The sequence below is a fragment of the Neopsephotus bourkii genome, unplaced genomic scaffold (genome assembly GCF_033783945.1).
Source record: "Neopsephotus bourkii isolate Nb327-2 ecotype Australia unplaced genomic scaffold, CSIRO-AGI_Nbou_v1 NB_1767, whole genome shotgun sequence".
NCBI lineage: Eukaryota > Metazoa > Chordata > Aves > Psittaciformes > Psittacidae > Neopsephotus > Neopsephotus bourkii.
The window spans coordinates 12,722,889-12,738,813 of NW_026902241.1; the positions used below are offsets into that span (position 1 = coordinate 12,722,889).

The window sequence follows — 15,925 nt, forward strand, 5'->3', positions numbered from 1 at the left end:
GTGTTGAGCAGTGGGTATAAAGCCGGGGTTGCAGCGCACACACTTCTAATGCAAAAGCATTCCTCAGGGTAGGTGGTTTTCATTCTGCTTGCACTGTAAGCAATTGGCCATGGAATGAGTGTGGCACCTGGAAGGAAGGATGTCCTAAGGATGGGTGGCTGGGTCACAGGGTGCCGCAAGGTGCTGCTACTTCACAGCAGTGCCAGAGAGACCAAGTCAAAGAGTGCCAGCTGCTCCACAAGCGCTGTGCTGGCGGCAGGAGCTGCCCGCTCATGTGAAGGTGTATTGATTGATCAGCAAATCTGAGACTTCTGTCGTGAAACTCAAACCCAGACGTGAACATTAACCCAGAGGTACTGAGAAGAATACTTAGCTTCAGGGACTGTGCAGCAAACCAGGTGAGAGCATGAGTCAAATGACAGGCATTCCATATTGAAACAACGAGCCCTAAAGCAAATGTGCCCTGGGTTTCTTTTTTTCTAATATAAGAAGCTAGATGTAACCAGTTCTGCCTGACCTTGGATACTGGTTTGCCTGGACCAGAGATTTAAGCAAGAGGTAAAAGGTACAGAGCCAAGTGGCTGTTAGAAAAGGGCCTCAAAAGGGCTTTGCTAAAGGAAAAAAAAACTGGCCTTCAGCTCCAGTCTGCACCCTGAACCACAAGCTTCTCACACCACCACAGCCGCTTGTATAATGCCTGTATCAGGACTGCTGCCCTAACACTGCCCTGAAGAAGTGAGCTCCAAACTGAAGCAAGCAGAATCATCTGTTAAAAACAGGCCTCTCCTGCAAACCCACAGGACATGGTTTCACCTACCTCCCAAGATTTCGCTCACTCTTACAACAGTTGATTTTTCAGATTGTAAAGGCTCTGAGGAGAAGCTGCATTAAGATGTTGGCAGTTTTCATTACTGCCCTGGCTCTCTCTAGAGAATGCATAATCTTTCCATGTAATTGAGCTCTCTTAATTATTTTAGGATAAGAAAAAAGCCATTTAGATGTTTTCTCTGAGAGGGAGAACTGCTTGGCCTATCTGCAGCAAAAACATTCTAATTTTGCCCTTGGTTCGTAGCATGTTTTAGAAATTAAAATGGAAAGATATATATGCTGTTACCAGAAGAGCAGCTGGATACCAGCTCTCTCTGTGAAAGCACCGTATTATAAAAACCAACTAATCAGTGGGAGCAAGGCCAGTGAGGAAGGCAGGGCTGCTGTCGCTGCTGGGAACATGAGAAGCATTGGGAAGCTCCTGTGAATTCTTAACTGATTTGCATTTATTAGTACTATGTTATGTATTAAAACACGCCTGTGTGAGACAGGCACTCACACATGCATCTTCAAAACATTCAAGCACTGATTTCAATGGGAGTTATGTGTTTTCAAGGAGCAGGTCCTGATCCCCATTGACTTTCAGTTAATCATCTCCACAATTTAGAATATGGTAATATCCCCAAATCCTGCTTAATAGATAGGAAAGTCCTAGAGGGCAATTGGGAGGAGGGAAAATAGTGGGTGCAGCCAGTGTGAAATATGTGGTGAAATATGTGACTATCATCTCCTTTGAAAAGTCTAGAAATCAGGAAGGGTCCTTTCACTTGCCCACCCACTAGACAACATCCAGCATACATAGTTGAATCCTCGCCTGGTAAAAACACTGCTGTATCTAACTATTCTTCCCAGGGTGACATTGAAAAATAGCCTACCCTGAACTCTGCACCTAATGATGATAGTATAGTCTAGTATAGTTTTTCCCCATATAGCACCCCCCCGTATTTGCTCTGAAAAGTTGGCTGGGATGAAGGGAGGAGTAGGCAGGAAAGAGAACTGGTTTTTACATCATTAGAAGCTCTCAGAGGCAAATCTGAACACCAGAGCAGACAAAGAGTTTGCATTCACCATGTAAGTGTCTTGCAGGCGTCAGCACATGCTAAACAGGCTGCTGTGAACAGCAGTACCTACTGAAAGCAAGGCTAGGACTAGGACAGCTATGCAAAGTGCAGTTGAGCATCGGCAGACAGAGAAGCACACACAGTTCTCACTGTGCTTAGTTAGGGAAGACTTTATCCATTTCTCATCCCTCTGCATAATGAATTCTCTAACGAGCATTTTTAAGAACAAATATGACTGCTACAAGGAGCAAAGCAGTGGTGACAGTAGTTGTGAGAGGCTGAGAGTCAATTATTTTCTATGTCGTATTTTCCAGCAGAGAGGTCTGGAGGAGATTGCTGTATTCACAAAACTATGGACATCTTTTATTCTCCCGCCAATTGTAATGAGGCTTTTGGGTACATTCTGCCTATAATGTGACACTATCTCAAGCCATTACTTCTGTAACACGAAGCCCTTAATCCACATAAATACAGCTATTGCTATTCTTCCCATTGTTATGCTGTCTCCTGAAGACTCTAATGAGATTATAAGGAAGCTGTAAAGCCAACAGCTTTGATCTCAGTCCTTACTCAAGGTTGTTGCTGCATTCTTGGCCCAGTTTTACCATACTTCAATTAGTAATCTGCTGTATTTACAGAAAATACTTTAGAAACTAGTTAAGGTAAATTTGCATGCCAGAGGAATGACGTTAATCAGGAAGAGACAAAGCTACTATTTCTGGCAACATTTCTAACCCTCTCAGCTAAACACCCAAAAAGCTGCTGCCACAACTGTGAGCTATTTTAGAACAAGACTAGTAGGTGTGTGGGAACCGTCGGCCCCTCAAATGTACAGAAAGAAGGGGATTAAATAGCACCACAAATACCAGAGGGAAGGCAACAGAGCCAAAACAAATATTCGCTCTTACTGCACCCCTTACATTTGTCCAACAGCTGAAACTAAAAGCATTTGCTGCAAGCCTGAAACAGCATGGATGAAAACTAATGAGCTGGTTAATATACCTGTGTGTGTTTTGCACATCAAAACCCATCTTCTGTCTGCAGTTCATAGACCTTTCTCAGTGTTAACTGTAGATTTATTTAAGGAATGAAGAAACACGCATGCCTGTGAGCTGGTAATGACCTGAATGTCACAGCTTATCTGAATGAAGTATTTTCAGTGGTAGCCCTCCACCTCTTTCCCCCCAGATGCTGGGCAGTGCAATGTGATGCCCAGAAGGGAAAGAACAAGCAGGGCCAGCTGCTTCCCTGGGCTTCAGCATGAACAGTGGCTCCTCCAGGCAGAGGCATTCCTTGGAGTAACCCTCTGTCCACTCTGAGTGATAACACCCAAAGGGAGCTCAGGGGACACAAGCATCCAGGCTTTGTAGTGTTGGAAGTATCTGATGAGAGATGCTTGAGAGACTTTTATATTTCTCCAAACTTGAACTGTGTACATTTATTTACATGTATACATGTAAACAGTTATTTACCAGCAGGTCTAGTGGCTGAATAGGAGTTTTAAGTATTTTTTTTACAAATGTACACCTAAACTTATCACTCATATTTGAATAAATGAATGGTAATGTCATCTCACACTTCAAACTGCATTTTGTGCAGGATGCCTCCTAATGGTACTTTAAAAGAGCAAGTGATTTGCATAGCAAGGTTCTGCCTTAATGAATGCATTTATTGTGTAATTTAGTGTTAATGTTGGGTTTCTACTGACATTTACATGAACGGGGACACTGAATAATTATTTACATACATTATATAAGTGCATTTAAAATCTTGGTTTACACAGTGACATTTACTGATTAATAGATTAGACAAAATCATGTGTAAATGAGTGCAAATTGGTAGTTTACATACACAATGTAAACCTGAATCTCAATTCTGTAGCATAACATTACCTTTGCATTACTATTTCTGTGCAGCAGTTAGATGAGTGTTACTCCTTCAGATACAGCAAGGGCTAGACTTAGTCCAGAGAAAGTTCCCTACAACTTGCATAGTTACCACCAAGAACAAAACATGGACTGCAGAGCACAGCTTCCTGGCTGGTTTGCTTATGTTGGACATATCTAAAACACTTCATAGAAATAAGTGTAAGAATACAATGCCTATCTGGCTGTTACATCTCAAACTCATCACAAAACCTCTAGCAGTGTTGTACAAAAGATGCTTCACAGCCAGAATTCATATTCCTGAAGTTCAAGGTCACTTCTCAGTGCCTACCAGAGTAATCCAAGTAATGCCATTTTTTGTAGTCCAGCATTCGAGTGTGACAGAGCGTGTGTCAGGAGCCCTGATCTCTTACAAAGCGGCCAACTCCCAACAGCTGCACACGCAGTACATCCCCCTCATGCACACAGCTGGCTGTGGAACTGCCTGCTCTGACACCATCTCTGAAGAAAACTAAAGCACTCTTCAGCACAAGTAGGCCCCAAAAGGTCCCCAAAATATCATGGCACCTTTCCAAGGAAAATGACTGTGAAGCATACTCCTCCCCATCTGACTGAATGAGAGATACTGCTCCCATCTGACTGAATGCAGATCTGCAACAGACCAAGAGCTGGGGGGTGAGGACCAGCCTATATCACCCTCTAAGAGCTGCTGTATCTCCATCAGAGAGAGGGGAGAGAGACCTGCCTTCAGTGCCTAAAGCTGATCCTCAGGAACACCTCTTTCCGGCCTCAGCAGCATTGCACATTGTAGATGCTGGAAAAGTCCTCTTCCCCCGGCACACTGTATATTTGTACACCAACTGGAGCCTCGCTGACTTACTGCTGCTTTGTGTTTAAATAAGTTGTGCAGATTTCTATGAAGCAGTAAACACAGTAAGTACAGTAAGAGCTGCCCCCTGTGCTGAAGTGAGTGTATTTGGGGGATTTCTGTTGATCAAGGTCTTTATATCAGGGGGTAGCATACCCACCTTGCTCCTTAGTTATCTCACCGAGCTGAAGTCATGTTTTGTAGCTGCAGCAATTTATAACTTGAACTGTGCTACTTGGATTCCTTTCTGTCCTCTAAATCTTTCTGACAGTTGAGGTGTATTAGAGGTAATTTAACCAGGTGAGTAAGTGACACAGTTTTTCCACAGTGAAACTTTTCTAGGGAAAGCTTTTGTGAAGTAGCACTGAAAAAGATACTGACAGAAGCTTCCACTTAATCCCTTTTATGTCATAAAATACATTTAAAAAATACAATGATTCAATATTGCCCTGGAGCACTCGCTTAACAAAAAGAGAGCCAGGACTTTAATTAAAGCTACAGGATTACATAGAATAGATTCGGAAAAACAGGGATAGAGCTGTGCAGTGCATATGACTACCATTTTTTTTTGCCTTTCTACAGATCTTTTCTCACCAAGGAAAGTATTTTTAAGTGTGGAGTTTCCACTCATCAAAAGAGAGGAACTGATGTAGTTCATCGATAATTTTGCAGATATTAAAAAGCCATGCTACAGCCAACTCCTACAATTAGTATTAAATCTTTACAGAAAATTTTGCAAATAATTATCCCCAACATTCATTCTTTCCATGTTAAGCTTTAGAAAGCCTCTGATAATATTATCTCTCTGCATTAGCTACTAACCATGTAAGCCAATAGAAGTAGGTGACATTGCTATTGTATCTGTATTAGTGCCAAAACACTGTAATGAAGACTTTAAGATCCGGTGGAAAGTACATGTAACATAATGACAATTTTAGGAAGCCTGTGTGATATTTTTAGAAGCGTTTCTAATACAACTGTGACACATCTATTGCAGCTCCAGACCAAAAATCACTTTAATCTTTTCTCAAAAGAAAAATAAATCATAAATGCACATCAATTTGGATCATCTAAAAAAATAGGGCAATTTTAGGAATATCAAGGGCTTACTAAATATCACACTAATTTGAGCGCATAGAAATGAAGGGAGAGGAAGTTCAACCTAGAAGAAAACTACTACAGAAAGGGAATGTGCAAACTAGTAGAAAAGAGATGACAAAGCCACTTCAGAAAGCAGAAAGAACTAGCACACCAAGAAATAAGCTGTGGGCCACAAACATCTTGCATGACTGACTGAAAAAGGAAGACATAAAACCAAATATTACAAACATCGAAACAGGTAACAAAGCTGAAATGAATAATTAAAAGGACTGTTTTATCTTGGAACACAGAATGCATTCAAAATCACACATGCTGTCTTTGCTTGCTTGTTAGTAAAACAAATCCTCTCTAAGGAGCACGTTGATAGAGGGCTAGCTGCCTTTCCTCACAGTTTTGTGCCAATGCAGCAAGGTCACCTAGAAAATGTATTTACTCAAACTCTCTACTGTCACTAAACTCCTGTGAACACAGGGAGGTCAAATACATCTAGTAAAAATCTAAAATTAGGTAAGAAGTTTGATTTTGTTAACATAAAGATTATTTCATTAATAAAATGCCTTATCTATAGAATGGTGTAAAAGGTACCTTGTAACTTGTATAATGGTATCCAAACGACTCAGAACTGCTAGTGAAAATGGAAGAATCCTTAACGGAGATGTAAGATGAAGAACATGTTCAGAAGCAATCTTAATCAAGTGTGTTTTAATGAAACTAAACTTTCCAGGAAGTGTTTTGGACGAATGAATGAATCAATGAATGAATGAGTGAGGTAGATTGAGAACAGACAAAGCTGTGGTCTCAAAAGATGCAAGGTCCTCCCTTCCTCAGTCAGCAGAATGAAGTGGCAAAGTGAATGTGAATACAGCCCTGAGAAATACAGGACCCTTATGGGTATATTATTATTTAGGTAACTAGATTTCAGTCAGATGACTTAGCAGTTTCTTCCTCTTCTGGAGGGAACCAGCATCTGGAATGCTTAGCCAGGCAAGACATGAGTGAACACAAGCAATAACCGTTGCTATCTGTTCTTTCAATGCAAAATTATGCTTTCTCCTATGAAATGAAGACCCGTATTAATTATTTAGTCAGCTACCAAAGTAAAAGATGTCCAGGAATGGCAAAAACCAAATTATTTTATAGAAGAAACAGGAAAAAGGCTTCTCTTCTATATGGGAAAGAGACTTCACTATCTAATCTCCTGCTGAGATACCACATTAAGTGAAAAAAGACAAACAGGTCTTTATGATAAGGATTCCTAAAAATTACCTGATGGCCATATTGTGAGCTGCAGTTCCCAAAGCTCTTCGACCCAGTATACACAAGGCAAAGGAAAGTGTCACTAGAGGAGAATCTTCATCGCTGTCCAGGTGCTACAAAGTTTTAATAACATCATGTTATTCTAAATGCAAATACCATCTTTATAAGCGCTGCAGTAGTATAAATGGTAACAGTCACAACATTTGCATGTAGCTGGACTTACACACAGAAACATTCTTTGCAATTCTTTGCAATTAAACAGAGCAAGAAGGAAGATCCCTGCCATCAAAGACTTTCTGCAAAATTCAAGCTTATTTTGCCCCCTGGCTAGAAACAGAACATTTGAATCTCAGGTGGCGAGATCCCAAGGGAGGGGAGCTCTGGTGGCAGTGGGGTTTTTTTTGCAGGTTTGTTTTTCCCAGATCTGACATTCTAAATCAGAGCAGATTCCTTATTGCTGACAGATGCTGCAACCTGAGGCAGCCAAACCCCTTTTCATGGGACACAGTGCCTATGAAAACACACCTTACATTCCAGAATAACAATCTATATGGAAAGGACACATCTTTAGTGAATAACTATGTCTAAAATGTATACCATTGATGACACCGACCTCACATTTTAACAAGCAGTTGAAACATTTCATTTTCATTTCCTAGCTCAGAAGAATTTCTTTACTGAAATTTTTGCAAAGAGAACTATCAAGCAGGAGGAAAAAGCTGAAATAACCCTTCATGAATATGAATCTTCAGGAGGATACAGACTATTATTTCAGCCCCTGCAATAAGTGACCTCTTGTAGCTTTGACTCTAAAACTGAAACCAATTGTAATGGAGAATGAAGCTCCTGTTTAAAATACATTGATTTTCATGTGTCATTTTTCTATGTGTACAGTAAAGGTTTTTTTACAGCTTATCTTCAACATGGACTATATTCTTATATAGTCAGTGAATTACAAAAACAGAGGTAAAAGAAAAGGATGCAAAAAACACAAACACATAAATATGTGTGTGTGTGCACTAATTCAGGCATTCCTTTCCTCTTTTAACTGATAAACTTTAAATCTATTTGGTAACCCTAATTATATTATTCAATTTTAAAGTCTCAGCCACATAATGAGTGAAAAAGCATCATTTAATAGTGGCTTTCCCTGCACTGTGCAGTTCTTTGAGTGTCAGAACTTGGGAGCTGAGACATGGAGATGGAAAAGAGATTAAACATTCCCAGTAGGAGAAGATGGTGGGGAAGGCTCAGAGGACGATTCAATAAAACCAGTATCAATGCAGTGATATGCAGAGGAACTGGTGGAATAGTATTTAGGGTTAAAGACATGAGAAGGAACCAAAGTGGAGAAGAAACATTAAGGTTCAGCAATGTTATTCCAGCTAAGGTCAGTGGTAGCAAATGGGATGTGCACTCAGTGATCCTGAATGAAAAATGTACAAATAAGAGTGCGTAGTGGCCAGGAAAGATACGCTTCTCATTTGTTGCAGTCATCAGCAATAATCAGAAAGTTAAATCAAGGGAACATGCTTGTTTGAAACTGCATTCTCCTTCTGGGCTATTTTGAGTATTCCATGGAAATACAGGAATGCATTTCCAACAAATGATTGCTGACCATCCGTAATCTTAGTGGCTCAAAGCATTTGAACGTGTAGCTGAAAACCTGCCCTTGACCTTCTAGAGCTGTGAGATCATTTCATGCATTTTTGTAGCATTGTTCATACTTGAATTATGAGCTCTCATGCACTTCCCTGCCATCTGAAGACCAGATATACCCAGATGCAGGCAAATTTTTGGAAAGGGTACAAAGGGACCCAACACTGGTAACACTGACTGACTAATGACATTCCCTGAATGGAGCTTTCCCCGAATGACATTCCCCGCTTGCACTTCTGCAAGCACTTGTTATATCTGCGCATTCTAGAGCTGATGAAATGGACAGTGTTAGAAGTGTGCACACTAAGGAGCTGGTTCTGTATTCAAACACTAATGCTTCTTAAATTTTGCATGAGTGTAGTCTCCATAATACGTATTTCCATTCCACTAAATAAATATGCATTTTCCCTTTATGTAAAATTTGACAGCTTAAATGAAATAAATTTTATTGTATTAATCCTGAGCAAGCAGAAGAGTAACTATGCATCATTTAATGCTTATCCCAGGAATTAAAAATGTGACTACCAAAAGATACATAAATGCAAGCTTACCTCCACCCTTTTTCTTGCACAGAACTGAATCCAGTCCAGATAAACACTGCAGAAACTAGCTCTTGTTATTCCTTGGAGACAAGGAACATAATCTTCATCTATGTTAATGTTAAACATCGCAAGGTCACGTTCAATATAATGCCACTTTGCATAAGGCTGCAATATCTTTTGGATGGATTCGTCTTTTATCCAGTCAAGGATTTTGGGAGAACTTGCTGTAAAGTATATTATGCTCTGTCGACAAAATGCACAAACATTAGACACTACTTCTGATTAGAACAGACCATTTTGCACAGAACATCGCAAATCAAAGAGGAGCACATTAACTACCTATAATAGTACATATTTTTCTAAACTCTCAATTTCCTCCATAACTTTCTGTTTTCTGGGGATGAAGCTTTCCTAATTCTTTAAAAGAAACAGTTCCATGAACCATGATTTAACCATGAGGGTGGGATCTGACAACACAAGTCTGAAAACCTGTTTTAACTGCCGTTTTCTTTTTGTATTTAGTAACATCACAGTGAGGCCATACAGAATAATGGATTTTTCTTGTATGTCAGGCTCAGAAGCTAATACGTTATGTAACTGAATTTGCTTTTAAAGCACTGAAAGAGAAGCAGCATTCTGCAGGAGCTCTTTTACCAAAGGCAGAAATATTTGAAAGCAGCAACACTCGTATCTCAAAGGTATGCCTGAGTTTCCACATTTAGGTTCCTTTAACTGCTGTGTATGGAGCCATCAGATTAATAATAAAATAAAAAAATAGAAATAATAATCTATTTGAACCAAATTTAAAGCTTATTTTCAAAAGAATATAAAACTTAGGAGAAGACATAGTACTGCAGTGGGAAGTGGCATCAGCTGGAAAGTCCCATTACAATGTTTTATGATTATATTATAATATTAATATATTCATTTAGAATTGGATTCCAAAGCAAACGAGCAGCAAGTGAACATGACTGAAGATGTAATACTACTTTGCCCATGGAATTGAAATATTATTAAGCAAATAAATGTATAAAATGAGAATCTGATGGACTAAAAAGGGCAGAAACACTCCCAGCTCTTCAAAAACTCCCAGATGCCCTGCACAGTTTATCTTTCAAATTGCAGAAAAATACATAAGCAAGCGAAAAATTAAACTCCAGAGGAAAAAGACAAGTGAGACAGATACAGAGTGAGGATGGACCTTTAACTTTTTGACTTGTGGAGAACAAATCACTCTTTTAAAGATTCATGCAGAAACAATGAGAGCTGGAAACACAGCACTCAGCAAATGCAGACTTCACGAATACTAAAAGATGTTTAAATAAGAATATATTGAAAAAAGATGGAAGAGGCACAAGGGGAAAATCTCACAGTAGTTGGGCAGGATATTATTTCAAAATACATGCAGAATGGCTACAGGAGCTGACCCACGTTATTTGTGGAGAATAAAATCCTTTTATAAGAAAAAAGAAGGGCCTTTCTGGGCTGTCAATGAAACTGCAAATGAAATAAATACATCTTAGGAATAAGACACTCAGTGCAACTCATTGTTTAAGAGACCAATATGATAATCATTCTTGATGGACAGGAGAACTGAAACAAAGCATACATGTTCATTGTTGATCTTCAAGATAAGAGTTTGCTTTATTTATTAATCTCACCAGTGTTTAAAGAGAATCAGGCTCAGATGGGAAAAAAATCAGACTTACAATCAGACATAAAAAGAGGAGGAACTTCTGCCACCTAATTCAACTCTGCTCTTAGTAGCTCTTCCTAGGTATGTTTTGTGCACAAGTACACCCTCAGCTATACAGCAATTCAGAAATAATGTGGTAAATATTTACAATATTGTAAGCCACAAGGAATAAACTGGAAGCACTCCAAATGCTGAGTGCAATGGAAATGCAGTTGCTGCAGAAACTCTAGCCCAAGTGTTTTCTGAGTTTGTGATTTATGTGACCTGAGTTCTGCATTAACTAGGGTTCTTCTTAAAATTAGTTTCCTACGCCATTAGAAGGAAAATGTCATGGCTCTACAATGTTCACAGTGGAATTGTGCAGGGTCTTTACAACTCAAGGTTCCCCCATAAGAAAGAGCTGGGGAAGGAATGAATTTGCACCTCTCTTTCTGATATTGTTTATCTGTAGGTAAGTACTAAATAAACAGGATGAAAGCTGATCTGATACATAATAAGATCTTCTCACCTTCTGAGGCTGTGCTAAGGATTTTACCAAATCTTATCAAAGCTCTTTATGGATAAAACCAATAACTTGAAGAACAGGAGGGGAAAATCTCCATACAGCTGTCTTTTGGGAAGCGCCATTCTAAAGAAGGGATCTCCTGAGCATGCTCTCCCTTTACTGAAGGGACCTCCAGCCCAGGCTAATATCAAAGCTGCTAACATGTTATTATTTATTATCTTGTGTTGATCCTTCCCTAAAATGAGAAGTAGATTAAAAGACTGACTCCTTTCTGAGAATGAAGATGTGTCAATGCAGTGTTATTGCACTGGTTCAACTAAATCCAACCAAAAGAGATTTGATTTTCACATCTTCAAAGTAGGCTGTGGACACAGCAACATCTGCATACAGTGGAGATGGAGCCCCAGCCTACCTCAGTAGTGTGAAGCCTGTTTAACCCATCTCCCTTTTACTCAAAACCAGATCATTGAACCACACCTCTATCAATGAGACAAAAGTTTGTCTAAGTGATCCTACCTATGTCAGCTGCTTCTCAGCTATATCCAGAACCAGAAGCCCTAAGCTACCTTTCAGTTAAGTTTCACTTCCCATGTGATGAAGCTTATAAGTCCTCTACATATTAATTGACTTAAAGGCACTAAACAAGTTCCAGTCTACAATGCACAATTCTTCATTGATTAAAACTAATAAGCTGCTGAGTTTAAACAGCAGCTTAGACTGACCTTTTTTCAGTCTTGTTCAACGTCAAAAGCTGAGTCATATATCAGCTTGCACCCATTTATGTCCAGGTTACTCTTTGAAGTAGAATGAAACAATTGTAGCAATATACTCATTAGAGTTTAAAGAAGTTTGGTGGTTTGTTGCTTTTGTTTTTTGGTTTTTTTTTAGTTCAGATACAATACTTAAAACCAACTTAATTTATAGCCACAAACCCCACTTCTGAAAAGAAAAACTCATCCTCACATGCAGTTTTGTTTCTAATTAGTTAAGTAAACAAGCAGGTTAGCTACCAGGCCCTACTGCCTGTAAAATTATTTCTGAAATCCCAGTCTGCATTTTACAAAGTAGTCGACTCCATGATCAAAGCAGCTTTTTGAGGCAACAATCTTGGCTTTACTGCACTGGCTCACTTGCAAAAAAAAGTGATTAATTTATTTACAACAGGTCTCTCAAAGTTAGACAGGATTTTTACAGCTGCAGAGATGTAAGTAGAATGGAGATGGCAGCGATGGTTGGGAGCTTTAGTGACTGGCTTTGTGGCAGTACCAGTGGGATAGGAGGAAGCATTTGGCTCTTGTTGATTCAGTAGAATACAATGAAGCTCAGCTACGTCTTCATTTGCTGGACTGGAAACCATCTGGTAAAGGATGAAGATCTCATGCTAGATTTTAAGGTTCAATTATTTTGACAAATAATGTCTGTGTAATCATTGTGATCTTAATAACAGCACAAATATAGAAGTGATGTAAATGAATTACTGTTTAATCAATGGAATAAAACAAGATGTGTTGTGGCATATATGTAAAACAGGTAAGAAGGGCGTTTGCACTATTATGAAAGTACATTTGAGAAACAGCTTTCAGAGGCTTCCCAAGAACTTTATGCTTCTTGTTCCTTCCTGGGTTTGCCAGAAAAAACAGTGGAAAGACCAAGTCAAGAAGAAATAACAAACTGTCAGTGAAGTTTTGCTTTGTAAGGATGCTTCCTCTGACTTTATCGCTAGAGGATGTTCACTCACCTTCTTGATTTCTGCTTAAGCATGCCTGCGATTTTCTGTACCAAGTATAAGCTGTCAGAATCAAATGTAGCAAAGGGAGATATGAATTAATTATCCCCATCTAACATCAAGTCAGTCTGACTGCCAGTAGTGCAAGTGAATATATATAAAGTAAAATAGTTCAAACGCTCTTTCTTCTCTAGCCAGCCGGAGAGTTCTTTCAATTTTACAAACCTGCCTAGGAATAAAGTACACTTTGCCAAGGAGTTTACCTTTATATAGTATCTGATAAGTATTCTCCGCAGATCGAACACTTGCAGCATTGTCGCAGCGTTGTTATCAATGATGCTATATCCTTCCAGGATGTACTGGGTTCGTGTTATTTCCCATGTCAGCCATCTGAGGTTAAAGGCTGCATTACATGACAACAAGTGAGGCAAGTGCCCCGGCTTACAACAGCAGCAGCCTTCATTGTCTTCATCTCCTTCTGTTATAGCTTCCACTTCTCTCTGCTGGCAATATGTCCCTTGGCAGTGAGAAAAAGAGAGTATGCTGCCAGTTATTGGGGGAGGAGGAAACAAAGGACTTCTTCCAAGCTGAAAAAGTACAACAAAGGCTCTGTGAATTTAGCAAAATCTAGTAGAAAGAGCTATGGCAAGATACTAGATGTGCCAATTGATCTGTGCGCAGTAGCAAATAAAGAGCTGTACATTATTTATTTACTATCACCTATAAAAGCCAAAAGGGCCTGATCTAATGTTCTAGGTGTTCAGTTCTGATCTGAGCTAAACTACAGAGCACAGCTTCTGCCTTAATAGAATCTCACCAGTAATCAACGGTCAAGAATCCTGCTCCATCAGGCACATTAAGCAAATTGACCCAAGTATCAGTCTGCTTCTTCAAGTAACGTACAGGATGCAAACAAAGATTTTGCAGTGTGCCAGAGCACTTGTAAAATCTGGGGTTTAGCAAACTATCTTGGAAAGCAGGTTCCAAAAATACCATCCACCCTCTCCCACCAGAGTAAAAGCTACTCCAGATCAAACATCTCTAATGAATAACACTAGTGTTAGTATATCATGAAGACAGAGCAGCTTTTTAATTAGCCTATTACACAGGCTTTACATCAAAATAGAGTAAATCTTTCTGAAAAAGAGATGTTAACTGGAAAAAAAGTCCTGAGGCAGATGCAGAAACAGTAACAGGCCTGAATTTCTAGCCTGTGCTGTGCACACTAGGTGCTCAAGCTGAGCCCTTCGGGATTTGAAGTCTATGAATGTGGTTTCTACACCATGTAGAACACTGCAAATCAGAATCAAGGTAGACACCCACACAACCCCCCACACTCCCCTGTTCTCTAAATATGTGAGTTCTATATTCTTGACGTACGGGTCTTTTAAATTTACTCTCTGTGGGCTGTTGCAGAAGTCATTATTCACTGAATTTATACATAAACCATCTTTCAAGTCCATTCCTATGATGCAAGATGCACATACATCTCACATGGGACTTCTGCCAAAGTTTCAGTATCAACCCACAAGAGAGCTGGCTCCATCAGCTTCCAAATGATCTCAAGAGGAGAGGAAGGTGCTAGACACTGCGCTGCAATTCAACAGCTATGAACTCCCTGCCAGGACCCACATACCTGTTCTGTTGTGTCACTGTAAGTGGGAGAATAATTCAGTTGTATTCATCATCTGAATGTTGAACCAAGAAAGAACAGTGTCAGCTCCAATTCCCTGCAGTTTGCCAGCACCCTGAAAGAAAGCCTGGAGCAAGGCAGCATCCCAAAGGCAGCTTTCTGTGGAGCGTGATGACAGCCCTTGACTGTCTACCCTGGTCCCATCACAACTGTCTGGTCAACAACCTGTGGACTTTACGTTTGTACCAATTGAAGTACTCAGCATATGCCTTTCTTGGGACTAAGAAAGCCTTTTAAAATATAACTAAGTATGTTGAAGTATTGGTTATCACTTTCTCTTTTTTGTCTGTACACTTTCTAAAATGTATCCACATCAAGCAAAAACATACAAGAAAAAAAGAAGAACAGAAACATCTGAAGGAAATGTGTGAGAAAATGCAGGATTGTAGCCCTAAGAAATGGGGGGGGGGGAAGATCCAGTATATTCCAGTGTTCTGAGTGAAAATTTATACTGTGTATGCAGTGTTGCTCACACACTGATGCATATTCATCCTCAGACTTGGACAATATTACAAATTATTAAATGCCTTCAACTCACTCAAATATAAATATCTTTACTTTCAACATCGCCACAAAGTACAAAACGTGGCCTATCAAGCTGACATTCCCAGTTGGTCTGGACATGAACTGGACTGCTTCTGATATGTATTTCACAGATTTCTACATGAATTAACACTTACTGCTCAACAGCAAACAAGCAGCAACTGCTCTGGGTCAGTGGGTGCTTTGCTGAAGTCAAGTCAAAATACATCCTACTCAAACAGGGAAAGGCATATTCCTTTGTATGCAGCTCGAAAAGAGGAAAATGACTGTTCCATGCTGGTGCTGTTACTATTGCTGGTGTGTTTATTTTTGAAAGCTTAAAGGTCTCTCAGTACGAAACTGAATTTAACAGAAGATACAACTTCATCACAGGTTCTAAATTAAGTATTGCCAAATGTTTATAAGTGATGAAAAACACAAGCCTAATAAACAGTTGCCACTGAACCCCTTCCAGCTAAGGGAATTAGAGCTGGCTTTGCTCAGTCTACGTAACTCTAGTCTTAAATCAATCTTTTCTTCTTTTGGTATGGAAATACAGCATTTCATTCCTACAGGATGCT

At 39.6% G+C, this 15,925-nt stretch overlaps 1 protein-coding gene across 1 annotated transcript in view; it reads right to left on the reverse strand.

The window, feature by feature from the left end:
* LOC133225834 (pecanex-like protein 2) overlaps positions 1–15,925 on the reverse strand; it is a gene marked incomplete at its 5' end in the record, with an annotated part of 98,985 nt that overhangs the window by 12,145 nt on the left and 70,915 nt on the right. The window contains 3 exons of the mRNA XM_061378693.1: positions 7,011–7,114; positions 9,212–9,445; positions 13,393–13,646. Of these exons, the coding sequence (XP_061234677.1) occupies positions 7,011–7,114; positions 9,212–9,445; positions 13,393–13,646 (592 nt within the window). The remainder of the gene's footprint in view (positions 1–7,010; positions 7,115–9,211; positions 9,446–13,392; positions 13,647–15,925) is intronic.